The sequence below is a fragment of the Piliocolobus tephrosceles genome, chromosome 4 (assembly GCF_002776525.5).
Source record: "Piliocolobus tephrosceles isolate RC106 chromosome 4, ASM277652v3, whole genome shotgun sequence".
Classification (NCBI taxonomy): domain Eukaryota; kingdom Metazoa; phylum Chordata; class Mammalia; order Primates; family Cercopithecidae; genus Piliocolobus; species Piliocolobus tephrosceles.
Window position 1 is genome coordinate 178,325,453 of NC_045437.1, and position 22,128 is coordinate 178,347,580.

The following is a 22,128-nucleotide window of genomic DNA, read 5'->3' on the forward strand; positions in this document are numbered from 1 at the left end:
TGTTTTCTCTCTTTTTTTTTAATTTTATTTTTTGTTTTTACATTTTTAGTAGAGACGTAGGTCTCGCTGTGTTGCCCAGGCTGGTTTCAAACTCCTGAGCTCAAGTGATCCTCCCATGTTGGCCTTCCAAAGTGCTGGGATTACGGGTGTGCAACGCTGCATCTGGCCGGTTTTTTATTATAGCCATCCTAGTTGGTATAGTCTATCATTGTGATTTTTAAAATTTGCATTTTTGTAATGATAATAATGTTGAACAGCTTTTCATGTGCTTTTTGGCCAATGATACGTCTTCTTTGAGGAAATATCTGCACAAATCCTTTGCTCATTTTAAAATTGGGTTGTCTTCGTTGTTGTTGAGTTGAAAGAAAATAGGAATTCTGGAGTTGAAAGAAAATAGGAATTGCTTGGAGCAGAGAGCAGGATCAGGATTGACTTTAGGCTCTAGCCACACATACCTGCATGTTAATCTTAATGTCAATTACAACTTCACTTCCAAGAATGCAGGGTGTCACCCTTACTTCCTCTCTTAGCAGGCACACCCTTATTCACCTACTCCTTTACCATGCCTACAGCCCAAACTCCACTGTAAACACTGTTGATTTGATCCTCTTGCTCCTGTAAGACTGGGACAAACTAAAGACAAACTGAAATATTGGGACTTACTGTTTTTTGTTGTTATTTTTGCTCATTTGGAAGACTTGTAGAATTTTAACAGTTCCTCTAGTCCATCTTATTGAAGAGCACTTGACTTTTTGATGTTGGTAAAACAGAAGAAAAGTAATGTATATTGGGAAACTGTAATCGTTTCCTTGGGCATAATTACATTGATGCTTCTACAACCCTTGTGTTGGACCTACACAAAACCCAATGTCTCATTGAAGATAGGAGTTAATATTATTTGTCCTGACACCACATTACATGTTCTTGAGGCTCACCTGTAACAGTTAAAATGTCTGCTAGTTTTCCTTCATGGAGTTAGGGTCAGGTCTCAACTTTTTAAAGTTGCAAGATATCCTACAGGCCACTTGATGTAGCGCTCCCCTTTCTAGCCCCCAACCATTTCTGACGTGTTGTCACTCTTCCTGTTGAACATATCCAACGATTTTTAGTGACCTCATTCTTTTTCCTGAACTACTCTCCTTTTGGTTTCTGTGATACACATTTCCCTCCTTTTTAGTATTATTTACTGGTTCCTCCTCTTCGTTCCAGTCTTAAAATGTTGAATTTCTTCAAGGCTGAGTCCTCTTATTGTATGTTTTTTACCTAGGAATTTCATCCGTTCTCACGACTTCAAGTACCTCCTCTATGCAAAATTATATCCCTAGCCTAGATTTCTTCCATGAACTCCAGAGCCAGTCTAGTTTTTCACATCTCATTTGGATGTCTCACAGGTACCTTAAACCCACTATGCCCAAAACAAAGCTCAGAATCTTCCCTTCCAAACCAGGTCCTCCTCCTGCATTTCTTCTCTCAGTGAAAGGCAGCACCCTTGAGCCAGTGTGCAAGCCCCAACTGGGCATCCTGGGAGTCATTCCTGACATCCTCCTCCCCAGCTTCTGACGTCTAATGAAGGTTATGATGAAGGGCATGGTGAAGTCCTCTTGTTGATTTTCCTCCCGAATATTTTAAAAATCTACTGCTCTTCATCTCCATTGTCACCGCTAAGATTCTGTCATCTCTTTCCAAGACGATTGCAGTGGCCTCCTAACAGGTTTCCAACATTCACATGTGTATTCTCTAATCCAGTGCTTCCCAGGCTTTTTTTTACAGTACAGCTCTCAGAAAATTGTATTTGCACAATTCACTGGGGTAACCGGACAAAGGTGATCAAAGCTGAAGGCAACTGCCCCAAAGGGGGTTTTGGCTGCCCAGGACCCACCCAGCCACTCCAGGGACTGAGGGATCAATATCTTGGGCACATCTGTTACCCATTCATGACTCATAGGACATTTTGTGGGAAGCTCTGTTCTCATTCATTCTCTATGCTTCAGCTGAGATTGTTTTCAATAGAAATTTGACTTTTGCTCTCCTGCTTAAAACCCAGTGGTGTTCCATTGCCTTCAAGATAAATTCCAAAACTTGAATATGGCTTAAGACCCCACATGATCTGACTCAGCCTCACCAGCCTCATCTCTGTATTCTCATCCTTTCTCTCTCTGTGCTTCAGTCTCCCTGGTTGACATTCAGTTCTCCCAACTTGCCATGCTCCATTTATCTGGAATTATTCTCTCCCCACTTTCACCTCTCCTCTTGTTAATTCTTGCTCATCCTTCAGAGCTGAGTTCTCGAGTCCCTCTGTGAGTTCCTTGATTCCATTAGATGTTTCCTCCATCGAAGACCGTGCTTTCCCTCAGATCCCTTGTTACAGTGGTAGCTCAATGTCTGTGTGGCCTGCAACAGTATAATCTCCAGGGATCAGTGTGTATGTACTTTGTTCGCTGCTCTACTGTTGGTGCTCTTTGGAGTGCTGAGTGCCCAATACGTGTTGGTTAGATGAATTATGTGCCAGTTCTTGGTGCTAGGGTTATAGCATTTATCAAATCAGACATGATGCCTACTCTTTGGAGCTTATGGTGAGATACAGACAATAAAGAAACAAGAAACCATCATGTAGTAAGGGTGATGTTTTAGAGAGTTACTGGAGACCTCCTTTAGTGAATAATTGGGGAAGGGCTTTCTGAAAAAGTGAAATTTCAGCTAAGATGTGAATGAGAAGAAGCAGACAGCCACATAAAAGTACCTCAAGGAAGAGCATTCCAGTTGGAGGTCACAGAGAAATATTACACAGAGAGATATTCCTGTCTTAAGACAGAAATAAGTCTGCTGGAGCTGTTTAAGCAAGTGAAAGGGGGGACAGAGTAGTAATGAAGTGGAGGGGTTGGCAGGAGGGAGGCCACGTGGAGCCTGATTGCCTCGGTTAAAGAGTCTGGCTTGTTTTCTGAGTGTGAGGTGAAACCATTAGAGGCTTTTTTTTTTTTTTTTTGAGATGGAGTTTTGCTCTTGTTGCCCAGGTTGGAGTGCAGTGGTGTGATCTCGGCTCACTGCAACCTCCACCTCCCGGGCTCAAGCGATTCTCCTGCCTCGGCCTCCTGAGTAGCTGGGATTACAGGCATGTGCCACCATGCCCAGCTAATTTTTTTTATTTTTAGTAGAGATCGGGTTTCATCATGTTGGCCAAGCTGGTCTCAAACTCCTGACCTCAGGTGATCCACCTGTCTCAACCTTCCAAAGTGCAGGGATTACAGGCGTGAGCCACCATGCTTGGCCCATTAGAGGCTTTTTGAGCAGAGGCTAACTTGATTTGGTATGAGAGTGTCCACGACACACCTCCTAGTCCAAGATGATGGAGGCTTGGACTAGGATGGGGCAGTGGCGCTAGACAGAAAGAAGAGTAGAGATTGGGAATGTATTTGGAAGTAAGCTAATAAGATTTGCTGATGGATTGGATGGAAGGCGTGGGGTTTGAGGAAAAGGAAAAGATCAGGGATGTGCTGTGTAGGGTCATTCTTGAAAAACAGCTCTCTTTTTTTGTGTGGCCTTTTTGTTTTTTACATTCAGCAGTTGGGTCGAGTGCCATTCACTGAGATGGGGAAGTCAGGGAGGGGTAGGGGTGGGGGTGACTATAAATCACTTGTGTTTGTTTTAAACATGTTAAAGTCTGGGTTTGACATCCAAGAGGATATGTTTTATAAATAATTGGATATGTTAAATCTGGTATTAAGGGGAGATAGTGTTGGAGATACAGATTTGGAGTCAGACATTATAATGTTTAAAGCTATGAGATGAGAGTATTGGGTTTTTTTTTTGTTGTTGTTGTTTTTTGAGACGGAGTCTTGCTCTGTCACCCACGCTGGAATACAGTGGCTTGATCTCAGCTCACCGCAACATCAGCCTCCTGGGTTCAAGCGATTCTCATGCCTCCGCCTCCCGAGTAGCTGGGACTACAGGCATGCGCCACCACACCTGGCTAATTTTTGTATTTTTAGTAGAGATGGGGTTTCTCCATGTTGGCCATGCTGGTCTCGAACTCCTGACCTCAGGTGATTTGCCCGCCTCAGCCTCCCAAAGTGTTGGGATTACAGGCGTGAGCCACCACACCTGGCTGAAATGAGAGTTTCTAAGAGGTAGTGCAGATGGGTAGAAGAGGAGGAGTTCCAGGACAGCTTCTTGTGAAATGCAGCATTCGGAAGCTGAGCAGAGGAGGGGTAGTCAGCAAAGGAGAACTTAGAAAGAGTAGCCAGTTATGTTGGAGGAGAATAGAAGTGTGGTGTCATGAAAGCTAGGAGGAGAAAGTGTTCCAAGAACTGTGTTGAACACTGTTGAGAGGTTGAGTAAGATGACAGAGAAGCACCCATAGAGATCACTGGACTTGAATCATAGCCAGTTCATTAGAGAAGGCAGAAGTGTGATTGGAGAGGTCTGAGGAGCAGGTAGGAGGGAAGGCAGGGGAGATAGCTGCCTCAAAAAACTGGTTCAAGAAGTTTTGTAGAAAAGAGGCAGTACTTACAGAGGACTGAGACGTAAAGAAAGGGTTTTTTAATGATTTGCCTCACCAAGAAGGATCTTGCAGAGAAAGAAATAGAAGATTAAGAAGAAAGGAGGGCTAATAGTAAGAGTGAAGTTTCTGAGAAGGTATGTGGGGATGAAATCGTTGTCTAAGTGGAAGGGTTGTGTGTTTTTGTTTTGTTTTGAGACAGGGGCTTGCTCTGTCATCTAGGCTCGAGTGCACTGGCGTGATCACGGCTCACTGCAGTCTCAACCTCCTGGACTCAAGTGATCTTCCTGCCTTAGCCTTCTGAGTAGCTAGGGCTACAGGCATGCACCACCATGCCCAGCTGATTTTTTTTTTATTTTTGTAGAGATGGGTCTCGCTATATGGATAGGGTCTCGCCAACAGGTCGGTGATATTCTCGGCCAGGGTTCCGTAAATTACAGCCCAAGGGCCAGCTGGTCTCAAACTCCTTCCCTCAAGTGATCCTGCCACCTCAGCCTTGCAAAGTGCAGGGTTGTATTTTGATTCCTTTAAAAACACAGTACAGGCATGCTATCAGTTTTAACAGAGAAAGAAGCGACTATACATACAGGTGTAGGTCGATTAGTAGATTTGGTAGCAGGAAGATAGAGTTCTCATCAGATTTATTTTCTCAGCTGAGGAGAGGAGGGAGCATAGGAGATTTGAGGAGACAAGACAAAGCATGAAATAGTTATTTTGGAGAGCAGACAATGAACATATAAAGGAAGTTTAATAGAATTTCCATAGTGCCCATTTGGGATTCATGGCCCTGAATTTAAAGTGAGACCATTTAGCACAATTTAGCATTTTCCTCCAGCAACATGCAGCCACTCAGGTGAGGCACGGAGTGGGTAGATGGTTGAATTTAATCTGGGTTGGCATTTTCCCAGGTAAGTGCAACAGAGGGAGAGAGGGACATAGGTGAAAGGGTATTTATAAGGAGAATAAATATAAATGATGGACTATGTAAAGCAAAGCTGGGTAGGAAGGGAAAAGCCCATGGAAGCATAATGGATAATGCACAACTTGTTGCATGACAAGGTTGAAGAAATGCTGGAGCGAGTGTATCAGAAGTGACCTGGAAGAATATGAGGTAGTGGTGGTGAAATGGACACTTCAGAGGTGTGCAGCTTCTGGTGTTGACAAGACCTAGGGCATGACCATAGACTGGGTGACTGAGGTGGAGTAACCATAAATTTGTGAAGAGAGGAGGCTGTGCTATTGGGTGAGTCATCTACATTCTTTTGAAGTCACCTTGAATGGTACTGCAGTGGTGGAGAGGGAGACAGGGAGCCACTGATGATGAGGGATAGTGCCCAGGATACTAGAAGATTGCAGCAACAAGGAGCGGGGAGTCCAGTGGTTAAGCATGATGCCGTGAGCTTCAAGGACCAGGGTTTGTGAAGGATGAAGGAGGGGAAATGATTTGGCAGTGAGCTGAATGAATGGATGGAAGGATGGACAGATGGAAATGCAGGCTTTTATTAGGCAGCTTTCAGTGAAAGTTAAAAATCTCTGACTGCTGGACTCAGTCCTACCCTTTAAAGCTCCATCTTTTTAAGGAACAGACGCTGGCAAACCACCGCCTGCCCCGTCCAGCTCACTGCCTGTTTCTGTGCTTTCGAAACATAGCTGTGCCCATTCATCTGCACCACACCCATTTGTTTACACATTGTCTGACTGCTTTTTTGCTACAATGGCAGAGCTGAGTAGTTGTAACAGAGATAACCCCACAGTGAAAGCCTAAAATATTTATTATCTGGCCCTTAAAAGTTTGCTGACTCCTGATTTAGAACAAAAAGTTTGAGTCTCAAACTTCAGTGTGCGTCACAGCTGCCTGGGAGGGCTTGTGAAAACACAGATTGGCAGACTCCATCCCCAGGGTTTCTGGTTCAGTGGGTCTGGGTTGGGGCATAAGAATATGCACTTCTAATAAGTTCGCAGGTGATCCCGACGTTGCTGGGAGAGGACTGCACTTGGAGAGCCATTGCTTTTGATAGTTAAGGTAGTGATAGATTCCTTCTTCCCTTAATCTTCTCTGAACCACCTACTTCAGCTGCCCATCGCTTGACCCCATTGCTTGACCCCATTGCTTGACATGATTTGCTGGCTTGTCATCATCCCTTTTACACCTGGTGCCTGCAGATGGTAGTGATTCTTTGGCTGAGGCTTGATCAGCACCATATGCATTGGGACAGTTGCCGCTCCTGGCTCTGTGCTTCACTCTGAGCTTTGTATCTGGTCTTTCCCAGGTTATCTGGTAGGCTGGGCTTTCTCTGGGACTCACATGAAGCTGATGTGTTAGGGAGGGCAGCAGTAGGTAGAACTCACCTAAACCTCAGGGGGACTGAGCGGCTAAACACTGTTGTTTGAAGAAGAATTTTTTTCCCCTCGTGTATATCTGCTGTAAAGTGCTTGAGTGGTGTAGGGGTTCGTCTTGGCAGACTGAATTGGGGGTGCTAGCCAGCATGTGATCATAGGTGGGGTTTGGGAGTCTGACCCCATATGGTAGCAGTGTCAGTCTGTCGGCAGGTAAAAGCACACCTGGGAGGAAAACACGTCAGCGCTTAGTACGTCTTTTCCCTGTCTTCAGCAGAAGGACCTCTGAAGGGGTTTTTCTTTTTTCTTTTCTTTTCTCTTCTTTTCATTCCCTCTTTCTGTCTCTCTCGGCTTTCTTTCTTTTCTTCCTTTCCTTTCATTTCCTTTCCTTTCCCTTCCTTTTCTTTTCTTTTCTTTCTTTGTTTTTCTGAAGGATATTTCTAAAGTAGTATCTAGAAGATGCAGGGACAGTAACTCTTTCCGAGATTTGTCTTTGTTCTCCTGCTCCATGCCTAAGATTGCTTTATCTTTCTTTGATTTGTGTCCCAGCGGTGTAGCTCAGTGGTTACCATATCACCTAGCTGTGTCCTCTGGTGAAGTGGATGCACCCAGATGAGTTTACAAGTGGGCGTGTCCGTGGACCACTTAGACCTGTCTCTCAGGTGTCGGATTTTGCCTGCCTCTGTTGGTGCTCCTCACCCATCCAGGCTGGTGGCTCAGGGCACATGTGCCCTCAGGGCTCTGCCCTGCCCCTGCCTGCTCCAGCTGTGCCCATGCTGTCCCTTTTTCCATCCTGATTTCTCTGATTGTGTCCTCTCATTGCCTTTTTTCTTTTTTTGTCTTGTTTCTCCTGCCTTCCCTGTCCCCCATCAAGACATGCCTCTTCAGCCCTCAGTGAGTTCTTGGCCTCTTGCCAAACATACCATATTGTGGGCAGCTGGTACCCTTTGACCATTTTACAGATCTGCTAATGAGCGAACACGAGAATTAGTGAGGCTTTGGGTTTTTAATTTGGAAGCCATGGTAGAGACAGCAAAAAGATGGCCATTGCCTTCAGTTTTTTTGATTAATAGTAGAGCTTGAAGTCGGCAGTGGTCTCCAGGAGCTGGAAGCTGTGAATTTTACACAAGGGAGAAGTATGTGACCAAGGCAGGTCACACTCAGGGTCAGAAACCGTGAATCCCAGCAGAGGGTCTCTGAGGACTCAGCTCTCACAGAAGATCAGGAGCAGAAGGGAACTTAAGTCTGCCTTGTCTGTTGCCTCCAAAGCCTGGATTGGAGGGCAGGAGATGAGCCAGCAGGGCTGTTTTTATTGAGATAAAAGTACATATCCATACACATCCATGGTATGTCTCCCCTCTCTCTGAGCTCCATTTTAACCTGTTTTGTTTGTTTAGTCTTTAAGGCAAGAGTTCATTTGAAGAAAGTGTCGTGTGGCTAAAGTAAAAATGGGAGTCGGGTGGGGGTGGAGGATCGCACTGGTATTGCCCAAATCCTCATCTTACAAATGGGAAAATAGAGGAACAGAGAGGAGAAAACCCTTTTCTATACCCCAAGGCAGGACAAACAGGAAAGAAAGAAAAAAATAATAATAATAATTTAGAGAAGGAGAGCCTGAGACAAAGTTCCTAAGAAAAGAAAAAAGTCTATAGTGATAGCGTCACAAGATGCATTACCTCAGGAGTCTATTTGAGAGATTGTGTCATGTCAGAAAAGTTCTAGGGACTGGAGCCTCTTTCCTTGGTAAGAGGATGAGAACGAAACACCAGCCCCTCAGTCTGACTCCTGGAAAAAAGAACCTCAGGCCGATGAGCAATAACTCCAACAATGTCATTTCCCTGGCCGTGCTGAGCCCCACAGGAAATCTCAGAGTTTGTCATCACGACAAGGGCCCACAAGAATGTCGCTGCACCCAGAGCGTTGTGGTTTGATGCCACTAGAGACTTTACTGGTGAAAGCATTCTGAGGGAAGTTGCTCGGCAAGACAGAAAGATGCTGCAGTGAGGACAGCAGATGCCCTCCCAGGACTGCTGGTAGTAAGTGTGGTTTTCAAATGTCGCTCCTAGCAGCCCTGAGGCTGACATCAGATAGAGCAGTTCCTCAAGGATTTCAGAGTCGAGGACATGGGAAATTGGAGTGGTTTGTTTTTTAGTTTTGCAAGTTGACCTGATATAAAGCATAAAGGCCTGTTAGGGCCTGTTCTGTTTGTGGAAGCAAGGCCAGATCCAGAGCCCTCATTGGGATCTGTGATATTTGAGTTTTATTATTTATTTATTTTATTATAAATCAATAATTTGTAATTGTATAAATTTATGGGGTAAAAGTATTATGATTTATAAATATAATGTGGGCTGGGGGCAGTAGCTCACACCTGTAATCCCAGCACTTTGGGAGGCTGAGGCAGGCGAATCATTTGAGGTCAGGAGTTCAAGACCAGCCTGGCCAATATGGTGAAACCCCCGTCTCTACTAAAGATACAAAAATTAGCTGGGCGTGGTGGTGCTCACCTGTAATCCTAAGCTACTTGGGAGGCTGAGATGGGAGAATTGCTTAAACCCGGGAGGTGGAGTTTGCAGTGAGCCTAGATGGTGCCACTGTACTCTACTTTGGGCAACAGAGCAAGACCCTGTTTCAGAAAAATAAATAAAAATAAATATAATGTAGAATAATTAAATCAAGCTAGTTAACATATTCATTACCTCAAATACTTGACATTGTTTGTAGTGATAGGTTGGAGTTTTAAATCTGTGTATATCCAGGGGCAGGGGTGATAGGGCAATGCCGAAAGCCGAAAACCACCTTGAAGGAAAATGGTCAGTTTCTGCCTTTGCTTCCTCTGGTGGGTGTTTCTTGATTATTCAGGTTGGAAGGGAAAACCGAAAAGTGTGTGTACATCAGTAAGGCTTCATTTCCCACACTAAAGCACTTTATTCAACAAGCATCGAGTTCCTATTATGTACCAGCCATTCTTCTAGACAGCAGGACTGTATCAGGTGACAGAACGAAGTCCTGCCCTTGTGGACTTTTCCTTCTCATAGGGAAGCCAGACAGTTTCTGCTTCCTGTGGTGGAAAGAGATCTGGAGAAGAGTCAAGGTGAGGAGAATAGGGAGTATTGGGCAGCATGTACTCAAGAAGGCCTGGCATATAAGGTGACATTTGAGAAAGGCCTGAAGGAAGTGAGGGGATGAGTAATGTGAATATCTGGTGAAGAGAACTTCTACATGGAGAGCATAGCAAAGGGCAAAGGCCAGGCAGGAACATACCTGGTGGATTGGAGGAGCAGCACGGGAAGCCCGTGTGGCTGGAGCTGAAGGAGTGACGGGGAAGAGTTGTTGGAGATGAGGTTGGAGACTTAGCATGGTTTCTTGGAAGCTGAAAAGTACTATGGTGTGAGGAGTTGTTTCTCCCTAAAGTCTTTGTTGAAATCCTAACTCCTGAGGTGATGGTGTTAGGAGGTGTGGCCATTTGGGAGGTGAGGGGGTCATGAGGGCAGAGCCCTTTAAATGGAGTTTGTACCCTTACTCAAGGGCACAGCACCACACTGGAAATGAAGGATGCCCCTGCTGTGTTGTGCATAGGGTTTGTTTGCCCCCTGGCAGGTCTCTTATTGAAATTTGGTACCCCCAGACCCACCCCCCGCAAAAAAATTTGATCCCCAGTGTTGAAAGTGGGGCCTGGTGGGAGATGTTTGGATTGTGGGGGCGGGTTTCTTGTGTATGGCTTGGTGCCATTCTCATGGGAGTGAGTGAGTTCTCACGCTTAGTTTCTTCAGTGACTGGCTGTTGAAAAGAGCCTGGCACCTCCTCTTTCTCATTTCCTCTCTGGCCACATGATTTCTGCACAGGCGGCTCCCCTTCGCCTTCCACCAAGAGTGCAAGCAGCCAGAAACCCTCCCCAGAAGCAGATGCTGCACCATGCTTGTATAGCCCGCAGAACTGTGGGCCAAATAAACCTCTTTTCTTCATAAATTACCCAGCCTCAGGTATTCCTTTAGAGCAACACAAACAGACTAAGACACCCCTGGAGACAGAGGCCTCCCAAGGTTCTTCTGTACTCACAGGACCAATCCTGCCATGTCTCTGACCACACTGAATTGCAGAGGCCTGGGTAACTGCCCTTAAAACTTTATAAGCTAGGGTCATATTATCCCCAAATAATTATGGTAGAACCGACGTGTGGCGGCATCCCTCATTTCAGGTATTGTGGTTTTCTACTTGCCACGAATTGGTGGCTTCAAACAACAGAAATGTATTCTCTCACAGTCCTGAAGGCCAGGAGCCCAACAAATGCAAGGGCTGCAGGGCACGCTCCCTCTGAAGGGTGGAGGGGAGAGTCCGCCCTCACGTCTTCCAGCTTCTGGTGGCTGCCCACGGTGCCTGGCATTCCTTTGCTGGTAGTTGTGTTACCCCGTCCCCACCTCGGTCAGCACAGGGTTCTCCCTCTGCGTGTGTCCCTGTCTTCACAGTGCCTTGTTTGGACGCTAATGATTGGATTCAGGGCCCACCCTAATGTAATATGATCTCATCTTAATTTAGTTACATCTGCAAAGATTGTCTTTCCAAAGTACCAGAGATTAGAACTTCAGCATCTCTTTTTGTCAAATTCAGTTCAACCCACAACAGGTGCCTTATTCTGGGTTTGACTATGATGAGAGTCTTTCTGGGCTTAAATGTGCTTGGGGACTGAGACAGGAATTATTGAAATACAGTTAGAAAGGTCCACTATGTTAGGGATTTTTTTTTTTAAAAGACATGTCTATTACATTTATTTAAACTAATTAAAAAGTTAAAGATGAAGGCAGCACTGCGGCACATGCCTCTAAGGCAAGAGGGTTACTTGAGCCCAGGAGTTTGAGGCCAGCCTGGGCAACACGACCCCATCTCTAGAAACAAAATAAAAATATAGATAGATACGTTAATTTGCATCATTGTTTGGAAACTTGAAGACTTTAGGATATGCAGTGGTAAAATTCATGAAAGTGTTAGAAGACAGAAATTTTACAGAAGAAGGAATTTTTTTTTTTTTTTTTGAGACGAGAGTCTGACTCTGTCGCCCAGGCTGGAGTGCAGTGGCCGGATCTCAGCTCACTGCAAGCTCCGCCTCCCGGGTTTACGCCATTCTCCTGCCTCAGCCTCCCGAGTAGCTGGGACTACAGGCGCCCGCCACCTCGCCCGGCTAGATTTTTGTATTTTTTTAGTAGACGGGGTTTCACCGTGTTAGCCAGGATGGTCTTGATCTCCTGACCTTGTGATCCGCCCGTCTCGGCCTCCCAAAGTGCTGGGATTACAGGCTTGAGCCACCACGCCCAGCAGAAGAAGGAATTTTTAAAGCTGAGAGGTACAGCCTGAGTTTGGCTGGGGAGCCTGGGTGGGAGGGCAGAAGAGCTCTTGCTGATGTTCCAAGTTTATGGTTTTCAGCAAGTTGGCAGAGATTGAATGCAACAGACCAGAGTCCCTGGGCCCTGGCTGACTTTTGTAGGGGGAGAAGCAGGCTTATTCCACTTACCTTTCCCCGCATTCACATAGGGTCCACAAGGTGCCCAGGTGGTGTATGGCACTGAGCTGTTGCTCCCCTCTGTGTGACACCCAGTGAACATATATTCTTTAGTGTGTGTCAGGGTTTACTAGTATTTGCCTTTTTTTCAGCTCACCACAGTTAAAGTCTAAGTTTATTGGCGTGGCACGGTGGCTCACACCTGTAATCCCAACACTTTGGGAGGCCGAGGCAGGCAGATCACGAGGTCAGGAGTTTGAGACCAGCTTGGCTAACATAGTGAAACCCCATCTCTACTAAAAACACAAAAAATTATCTGGCGTGGTGGTTTGTGCCTGTAATCCCAGCTACTTGGGAGGCTGAGGCAGGAGAATCGTGTGAACCTGGGAGGCAGAGGTTGCAGTGAGCCGCGATGGCGCCATTGCACTCCAGCCTGGGCAACAGTGTGAGATTCTGTCTCAAAAAGACTTGTTTATCAAAGGAAGTTTAAGTTCCCACTCTGATATCACAGTGATAGGACTGTATTTGGCTTAGCAATGTAATTAAAATTCCTTAGCAACAGTATACATTTGCAGGCATTGAATTGAATTGTTATCACGGTCACCATGAGTTGGAGTTTTGCTCTTGTTGCCCAGGCTGGAGTGCGATGGCACGGTCTTGGCTCACTGCAGTCTCTGCCTCCCGGGTTCAAGTGATTTTCCTGCCTCAGCCCCCGAGTAACTGGGATTACGGGTGCCCACCACCACACCCGTCTAATTTTTTGTAGAGACAGGGTTTTGCCATGTTGGCCAAACTGGTTTCAAACTCCCGGTCTCAGGTGATCTGCCTGCCTTGGCCTCCCAAAGTGCTGAGATTATAGGCGTGAGCCACTGTGTCTGGTCACCATGAGTTTTTATGGAGCTCCTGTTGTGTCGCAAGGAATTGTGTGCAACTTAGACAGACGGGAGATGAGTAAAGAGGGTTCTTTCTAGCCTTAAGGAAATTTGAAGCAAGGAGAGGACAGACAGGAATCAGAGGTTCACGGAAGAACTGATAAAGATTTGTGTATGCCATATTTGGCTTCTGTAGGAAGAAGCCTCTATATGTATCATTTAATAAATAGCTAGGCACGGTGACTTACCACGCCTGTAATGCCAGCACTTTGGGAGACCGAGGAGGGAGGATTGCTTGGGTCCAGGAGTTTGAGATCAGCCTGGGCAATACAAAAAATAAAAAATTTAAGTTTCTCATTTCTACAAAAAAAAAAAAAAAAAAAAAAGCCAGGCGTGGTGGTGCACACCTATAGCCCCAGTGTACCTAGAGTCGCAGCTACTTGGGCTGAGGTGGGAGGTAGAGGCTACAGTGAGTCGTAATTGCACCATTGCACTCTGAGCTGAGACCTTGTCTCAAAAATAAAACATACAAACAAACAACTAATTGGACGGAGAGCTCACCTGTCCTCCGCCCTAACCTCTCCATGCTTCCCTGAGTCCTGTGGGCACTTTAGTGGGTGGAACAGAATCAACAGGTGCTTGGGTGAAGGGGGTTGAGGTGAGAGAAGGGCCTGGGCTGCCCGGTGACTGCATTACTGGTTCCAGTGTGGCTCAGTCACATGTGCCCTGGGAGGTGATAATTTTGAGTATTCCTTTAGGACATGAATAATACTCCTCAAAAAGGGAGGCTTCATTTCATGTCTGTTAACTGGGAATACAGCCACAACTATGTCTTCAGGGCAAGGTCCAGTGGTAAAACCACCATACTTCTGGGGTGAGCACAGGGCAAATAATGTACAGACATCATTTCCTTTGACTAATCTTTGTAATCCTGGCTCCTGAAAGTAGTGAAAGTTCTTTGTCTAAGCCATGATTTTTAATTTAGGACCCAGATGGGGTAGAAGGTAAGCCTCCAAAAGGTCTGCTTACCTCAGTGTGTCAGTGTCCTGGATTCCTGGCAGGCAGCAGTCTCATTAGAAAAGCAGATTGCCTCCTGACTCACCCCCTCAGTGCAATGCGAGACAGCCCCACAGCCCTCACAGCAGCCCATATTCCTGCTGGACAGGGCAGAGCATGCACCGTCCATTTTATAGCTGCAGTGGCTACAGACGCCTGGCCCAGGCCATGGAAAACCTTGAGAGGAGATAGTCTGTTACGGACAGGAGCTTTGTCCTGGAATTTCCTGGTCTTTGTTTGTCTGGGATAACTTCATGTACCGAGACGCCTGTTTTTAGAGTCTGCTTCCTTCTGGGGGAAGAGTGCTACTGCCTATCTTCCACAGAGCACTTTTGCTTCCTGTACCAAAGCCATCTCCTCCCTGTTGCCTGCCCATGATCACCCATGGTTCGGAGGTGGGGAGAGCACTGTGGGCAGGTGTGTGTACCTGGCTCACAGTATGCTCCTGGAAGTCACCCGTCACAAAGGAAAAGCCATAACCACTGGACGTCCAGCCCAGCCCATTCACTCTGGTCCTAACCTTTGTCTCTCATATTGCAGCAGAAAAAGTCCTACCTGGAGCGGAGCGTTAAGGAAGCTGAGGACAACATCCGGGAGATGCTGATGGCACGAAGGGCCCAGTAGGGAGCCTCTCGGGGAAGCTCTTCCTCCTGCCCCTCCCATTCCTGGTGGGGGCAGAGGAGTCTCTGCAGGGAAACTTCAGCTTCTCTTCTGCCCCGATGGATACTTTATCTGGATGACCTAGCAACGTCACATTTTCTGCGTCACCCTGAGCCCCATTTGCTTCCAAGCCCTGGAGTTTTTACCCTGATTTTGCCTGCCACCTCTGCCCAGGACACTCTTCCCTCTCGGGGTGTGTGATGAACTCCCAGGAGAGGGAAGATGGGAGCCAGGGCAAGATAGGAAGCTCTGCCTGGGCTTTCCACTAGGCATGCCAGCCAGACCAATAAAAAGCGTCTGTCCCACTCTGCTAAGCCTGCTTTTCTTCAGCAGAGGGATGGAACAGAGGGTGAGAGGCAGTGGCCATCTCCACCTCAGCTCCTGCTCCCTCTGATTCGGAGCCCTTCCTTTCTTGAGGGATGGGCTCTTGCCCTCTTCTTTTTTCCCTTCCTGTACCTTTGACTAACCCCTCAGCTTCCGGGCCTGCATGTAGTAGACAGAAGAGGAAGAAAGAACAGACGTTCACAGCTGAATCTCAGTGAACAGAATAGCAGTCCCTGGATGGCAGTCTGCCTAAAGATTCCTTTCCCTGCCTTCTCCCATACATTCCAAAAGGAAGTTCAACAGTCAGCAGCACCTCCAAGACTGTCTCCTTTTGGCCAATATCATAAGATGGACGCTGTAATCCTGAGGCCTCCTAGAGGCTGAGGGGCAATGGTGTGCTCCAGCTGGCTCATCCCAGCCTAGGTGGGCCAGTTATTCAATTTTCAAGAATTTTGTTGCAAGTCAGTTGTTAAACACAGCCATTATAATTATGTAAATTGCAAATTATGTTAAAAACAAGGACAATAAATATTCAAAATGCATCCCTAATTATATTACTACATTTGACCACGATCTGTGCTCTATCTGTGCACTGGCTGTGATCTGTGAGGTTGGCTCTGTTGGCCCAGCTCCAATGAGTGTGATCTGTGAGGTTGGCCCAGCTCCAGTCAGTGACATCACATTGGTAACTTGAAATCAGCCATGGCATGGTGGGAACACGTACACCACAGAAATAAGACATAGGACATGCTACAAAACATGGCTGTTTTTTGTTTTTTTTTTTTTCTTTTTTCTTAGAGCACTGGTAAACATTTATCAGCACATCCACTGCTTCGGAGGGAAGGCAGAGTCAACGGGGAGCTGTCAGCTGCAGCTGGCTGGGCCGAGGCGGGCCAGCTGATGGAGGAAAATCAGACTTGCTGCTATGGCAGCCCGGCGCCACCCTGTGGCCAAAGATGAGATGAGTGGCACGGCTGACTAATTGGGGAGAGGGGTGGGAGGGGACAGCCAGAAGGGAAAAACCTCGGCCTGTAATCCCAGCACTTTGGTAGGCCGAGGCGGGCAGATCAGCTGAGGTTGGGAGTTCGCAACCAGTTGGACCAACATGGAGAAACCTCGTCTCTACTAAAAATACAAAATTAGCTGGGCCTGGTGGTGCATGCCTGTAATCCTAGCTACTCGGGAGACTGAGGCAGGAGAACCGCTTGAACCCAGAAGGGGAGGTTGTGGGCAGCCGAGATCGCGCCATTGCACTCCAGCCTGGGCAACAAGAGCAAAACTCCATCTCAAAAAAAAAAGGAAAACCTCAAACCTCTTGTCTGGCCCCATGTAACTGTAGGTTCCTGGGTTTCCAGAGAGCAGGCCTGGAAGCCACTCCAGGGGCAGCCCCTGGTTACCAAAAGGCCCTTTCCCTAGGCTCTGGGTAAACGTAGGTGCAAGTTGTGGTTGCAAACGCTCCTCTCTCAGCCTATCTCTGAGTGGGACTAGGGGGAGAGTAGCTTGGCTAGGAGCCTATGACCCGGCTAGAGGACACCTGGCCTCAGAACTGGCCTTCCTTGTAGCACCCATACTGTTTGCATCACCGCCAGAATAAAAAGGTAGATTGGCTGCTGGTGGTCATATATTGGATGGTGGCCACCAGTTGAGATACCCACATTTTATAAGCCTTAGCGAGCAGATAAGTAGTTAGACATGGTAACAGAGTCCAGGAGACAAGCACAGACTCCAGGTAGCGTAGCTTAGACCTGGAATCATTTAGAAAGACAGTTGAGCTTTGGACAAATTTATTGAAACATACAGGCTGTTAGCAGAGAAATCATTCCATGGTGTGTTACATTTGGCCACTACCTTGAATGTATAATTTAAAAATTGTAAATTTTTCACAACTAAGCCTTTGGCCAAAAAAATCATTTAGCACATCTTTAAAGATCAATAAGAAATGGAATTTGGACATTAAAAAGATCAAGTCACTGAATTAAACAGTAGCAACCCCCACTAATCTAGAATCCCATAGTGCTGAAGGTAGAGGTGTCTGTGCAAAGCTAGTCACTTGTTACAGCAATCAGAAGAGACGGGGGCAGGCACACCTGTCAGAGGTGGCGGCAGAGCTGGCATGACAGGACGGCTGGGCTGGTCAGGTGAGCATGTCCCAGAGACAGCAGCAACAGAGAGCAGTCCAGCAGGCTGTGAGGCAGGTGGATGGTCCCAGCTCATCTCTTCTTTGGTCTTCTACCACATACACTGGAGGGAGACGAGGGAAGAGGGTGAGAATGGACTGGTGCAAACCCTAGGCCCTGCAAAGTTAGCCTCCCAGGACCACAGGAAGGCTACAGCAGGGGGAAGCTACTGAGCAGACTGGCGAAACCGTGCTCCTGCCATTGCTGCTGCTGAATGGAAGGAGGGTGGCTCAGCTCAGGTGCTTTCTCCCTCCTGCCACTCCAGACCCAGGACGCCCTCACCCGCACAGGGACAAGTACTAGAGAACTTGCAGAATGGCCGCATGCCAAGGCAACCAGAGTTGGCCAACCCTACTTTGTAAACCAGGTAGCATGTCGTCCCCCTGCAGGGGAACTGGGGGTCATTTCTTGAGATACAGCTGACCCATCACCCAAGAGTAACAGAGGAAAGGGAATTAAAATCTTTTGAAAGGGGGCTTTAAACACTCAAAGAATTATAAAGGGAATTAAAATCTCCTTTTAAAAGGGGGCTTTAAACACTCAAAGAATTACCAAGAGCCCTGGTTTTTCATTCCTGGGCAATACACAATTTCAGAATGTGGCCCCAACCTCTATACCTTGACATAAATGATGAAAGAAGGCAGGGATGAAAACCTGGCTGAGTGGGTGGGTGGCTGGAGCCTGTGTGGTGTCTTCCTGAGCCTAACATGCTCACTTTTCCTCCAAATGTAGTTGGAAACCTGAGCTTTGTCATGGCTAAGTGGTCTATCAAGAGATCTGAGTGCTAAACAAATCCATAGGTCAAGAAGGACCCCAGCTACCCACTACTTGTCAGCTGATGTGCGGCATTAGCTTCTCTTCCCGTAAGAACATATTTTAAATGGCTGCTAGTCAATCTGTGGCCACTTAAAATCTCAAAACAACCACTGTCATCAAATTCATAAGCAGTAAGCATTTCACTTTTCCAAAGTTCAGGAATGCATGAATCTTATCAATTAAACCAGTTCTTTGGGGGTTTTCTTTCAGTTTTCTTGTTTTGTATCTGTTTTCAGACCCCTCTCTTGGCAGCACCTCTCCCTGGAGCCTGGTGTCACCGCTATTACAGAGCATGCTGAGTGGGTTGGTAGGGAGATTTCCCAGGTCCTCCATTGTATCAGCTGCCCTCTGCACGGACATGTTCCTTTTCCTTCTTCTGTGGCACAGGTTTAATCCCAGTCTACTTTCATTTGGCCCCACTCAGCAGCACAGGTCTGGGTTTAGACGCCCTTCACCAGGAAAGCCTGCTCAGAAGGAGAGGATGAATGGCTCATTTATTCCGAGTCCTCCCTAAGGTCAAGTACCTGATTTTGTCTTCACAGCAACTTTGAGGTAGATACTACCATCATTCCCACTTCACAGGCAAGGAATTCGAGGCTTAGAGAGGTTACGTCTCTCGTTCAAGCACACGCGATGAGGCAGAGGCAAGGGCAGGATCCGAACCCAGGCCTTTATGGCTCTAAAGCCTCTGGCAAGCCAGGCTTGCTCAGGCCCAACTGGGATAGAAAAGGGATCAGAAAGAGAACAGAGGTGACTGGGCTACAACAAAGTCCTCTCTAACATCCAGTCAGAGCCTACCCTGCAGCAGGAAAGCCCCAGGCAGAGTGTCCCTTCCATCTGCCTGGATGGCCTGCCCACCCCAGGATCCTGCATGGGCAGCTCTGGACAGGGAAACGAATACAATGGTGCAAATCCACTTGAATAACCCCTTCCCTGTGCTCTCCCTGTCACAGGATTGGCTCGCCTGCCCCTGGGACAGAAAGCCCCCTGCCAGCTCTAGAAATAGCCTGCTTGATTCATGTGCAGGCCATCCCTGGGCTTCAGGCCAGAAACTCTGCTGGAGGCTGGCTGCAGTGGGAGGGGCCCCACAGGCTCTCTTAAGTTACCATTTATTGAGGTATTCACGAGTGCCAGGCCCTGTGCTGAGGGCTTTCTGGACATGGGGCCACTCAGTCTTCATGACCGCCGTATGGGGCGTGGGCATCAGGACATCAGTCAGTCTCCTCACTGCTTCCCCTTCTCCCCAGCCTCCAGGGACAGGGCTGAGGTGGTGGTCATGCCTTTCTCACCTGTCCGAGTCCCTGAACCTTAGGCAGCTTAGCTGGGGAAACAAAAATGTCCTAGTCTTGCTTGCTCCACCTTTTTCCTCCAGTTTAATCAGGTTCGTCCTTGCCAGGGCTTTCACATAACATACTTGGAAACGTGGGGAACTAGGGACTTTGAACTCGTTACTCCCAGGCAGTGCTGACAGAGGTTAGAAACAGCAGCAATAAAACGGAGGACTTCAAACCAGAGGGCTATGATAGCCATGACAGGGGCGTTGAGTGCCCACACATACCTTAGAAACCCAAGTCACTTATTTCCTGGAGCACCAAGTTTCCCAAAAGCCTTAGGACCTTTTCACCTTTAGCTGAGGACAGAATCTCTGCTTCTGGGCTGTTGGGAGGATGGGCAATGGGAAGTAGTGCGGGTCTGGAGGTGGGAGTGACCTGCGTTTTCCTTGCTTCAGTCGCCCAAAGCAGGGACGACTAGCGCAGGAGAAACCCCTAAGGTAGGCCTCACAGTTCTTCAGAGCACCTGCAGTGGGGCCCAGAAATTTTACAACTGCATCTTCTAGATGCAGGGTCCAGGGTACTGCATCTCCAGAGGGTGCACTGAGCTGCACAGCCTAGTCTCTGCCCCAGGATCCCCACCCACCCGACAGCCTCACTGTTCCTGGCCTTCTGCTCTGCTACCATCCCTGTCGCTCCCCACTTCCCAATGGGGAACTCTGCCTGAGAACTCATGCACTATCCTGGCTGGCACCCCATGCTGCCTGGGTCCTGGGCCACTCAGTACTTGAAGCTCAGGGCCCCCTGTGCACTAAGGCTTAGCTGGCAGTGCGAGTCACCCAGCAGGAGCTGTGGCAGAGGTGGCCCCAACCCAGGTGTTCCACACCCAGAGATGGGCCATCCTGGCAACTGCCTCCTCTACAGCCAAGCAGAAGACAAAAAGCGGGCAGAACTATGGTTACATAAGATGTTAAACCGTTTACAGAAACTACCCTCTCGGCAACTCTTCTCTCAACTTCTGTAAATGGAATGCTATTTAAAAATATAAACCCTTTTAAAAAGAAGGATAAAAGGGAGAGGGGTCAAAAGAGCAATGTGGGGGCAGGGATGGTAACAGGCACCACCTTTCCAGGTGCGTTGGTAGCAGTCAGTGCTCAACCTGGGAAGAGGTTCTGGTGCCCACTGTGGCTGCTCAGATTGAGCTGCTTCTTGGAGATCAAGTGCCCCCTTGTGGCCAGTCTAGGGACCGGGGCTGGGTTCCAGCTTCTGATAGGGGCCGGGTCTTAAGGATTGTTTTCCTTCCATCAGCATCAGCACCAAAAGGCTCATTCCGCATTCGCTATCTAGTGTCTCAGATCACCCTATTCAACCGGCCCCAGGGAAGAAGGGACTATTCCCAGAGGACTACAGGTGGAGTGGGGGTCAGGTCCAGGGGACCCTACACTGGCTTCTCTTGCCCGCAGTCAGCCCTTTGAACCAACCCTCGGTATTCTCAGCCCCAGTCTGATGTGGGGCCTGCAGAGGGGCAGGCACCCAGAGCTTTGCCACATGGATGCAAACACAGTGTGGGGTGGGGAACGTGCAGGGAGAGGTGCGTGAGCACACAGATGTGGCCTAGGAGCCCAGGCTAGGTCAGAAAGGCCCAGGAAGCCCTGGGTCTCAGGTGCACAGCAGCTTTGGGAAGAGTTGAGCAGCTTCTGGCAGGGGCACCTCCCACCTTCTTGCCTTCAAGCTGGAAGCAGAAAAGATAGATGGACGATGCCAGGCCTGTCCACCAAGCTCTGGGGTCTTCTCCAGACACACCAACCAGTAGTTCCTTTGCAACTTTGGCCACCAGACACACCAACCAGTAGTTCCCTTGGTCCCAGGATCTAGGACTACTGTATTGTACAGTCCCAGAGGTGACATTCACATGGGCTACTCAGAAACCTGGTTCTGGATAGGCAATGGGCAAGTGGGGCTCCAGTTCCCATAGAGATCAGGGCAGGGATGACCTGCAGGAAATGTGAGTACAGGCCTTCTCAGGTGAAGGCTCCAATTCTCAGTCAGCCCCATTCTGGCACCTGAAACCTTCACCTGTATGGCTCGGACTTTGTAAATGATTAATCGAGTGCCTTGACCTGGTAATTGAGCCTTATTAGGTCCTTCTTGTTTTTGCAAGTGTCTGTACCAGTCCCAACCAAAGAGAGCTAGGCAGGAAAGGCAAAGAGAAAGACCGGAGCCTCCCAGAGGGTTCTGATGCCCGCAGCCTTCTTGCTCCAGGAGTGAGGAAGCAGCACCATGGCCCCTTACGGTCCAGACCAGTGATGGGTACACAGGGCTGGCCCTCAACTGCTAAGACAACTACAGACACCGCACCTTCCAAGAAGTGCCACCAGGGGATATGATGGTTTTGCCAGGGGCAGGAGGAGCTGTAGTCTGCTCAACTGCCCTTGCCCCACATTGGGCATCTAGAGCGACAGAAGGAGGCCAACCAGCCTTCCGGGAGGTTCCAGAGGATCCACAGTAGCCCTTTTACTACTTAGATGCAGAGGTAGGAAGGGAGGGGGAAATCTTTAAGCATTTTCCAAATAAGTAAAAACCTCAAGACAGCCATGAGATGGCTCCTGCAGTGGTTGGGCGGGGG

The 22,128-nt window shown here is 47.9% G+C and overlaps 1 protein-coding gene across 2 annotated transcripts in view; it reads left to right on the forward strand.

Moving 5' to 3' along the window:
- The window catches only part of LOC111528300 (prefoldin subunit 1), a 57,157-nt gene extending 41,367 nt beyond the window's left edge, over positions 1-15,790 (forward strand). The window contains exon 5 of one of the 2 annotated variants that reach the window (XM_023194991.1): positions 14,795-15,790. In XM_023194991.1, the coding sequence (XP_023050759.1) occupies positions 14,795-14,878 (84 nt within the window). In that variant the 3' untranslated portion in view covers positions 14,879-15,790. The remainder of the gene's footprint in view (positions 1-14,794) is intronic. The other variant, XM_023195000.3, reaches the window with a different exon arrangement.
- The last annotated feature ends 6,338 nt before the right edge of the window (positions 15,791-22,128 follow it).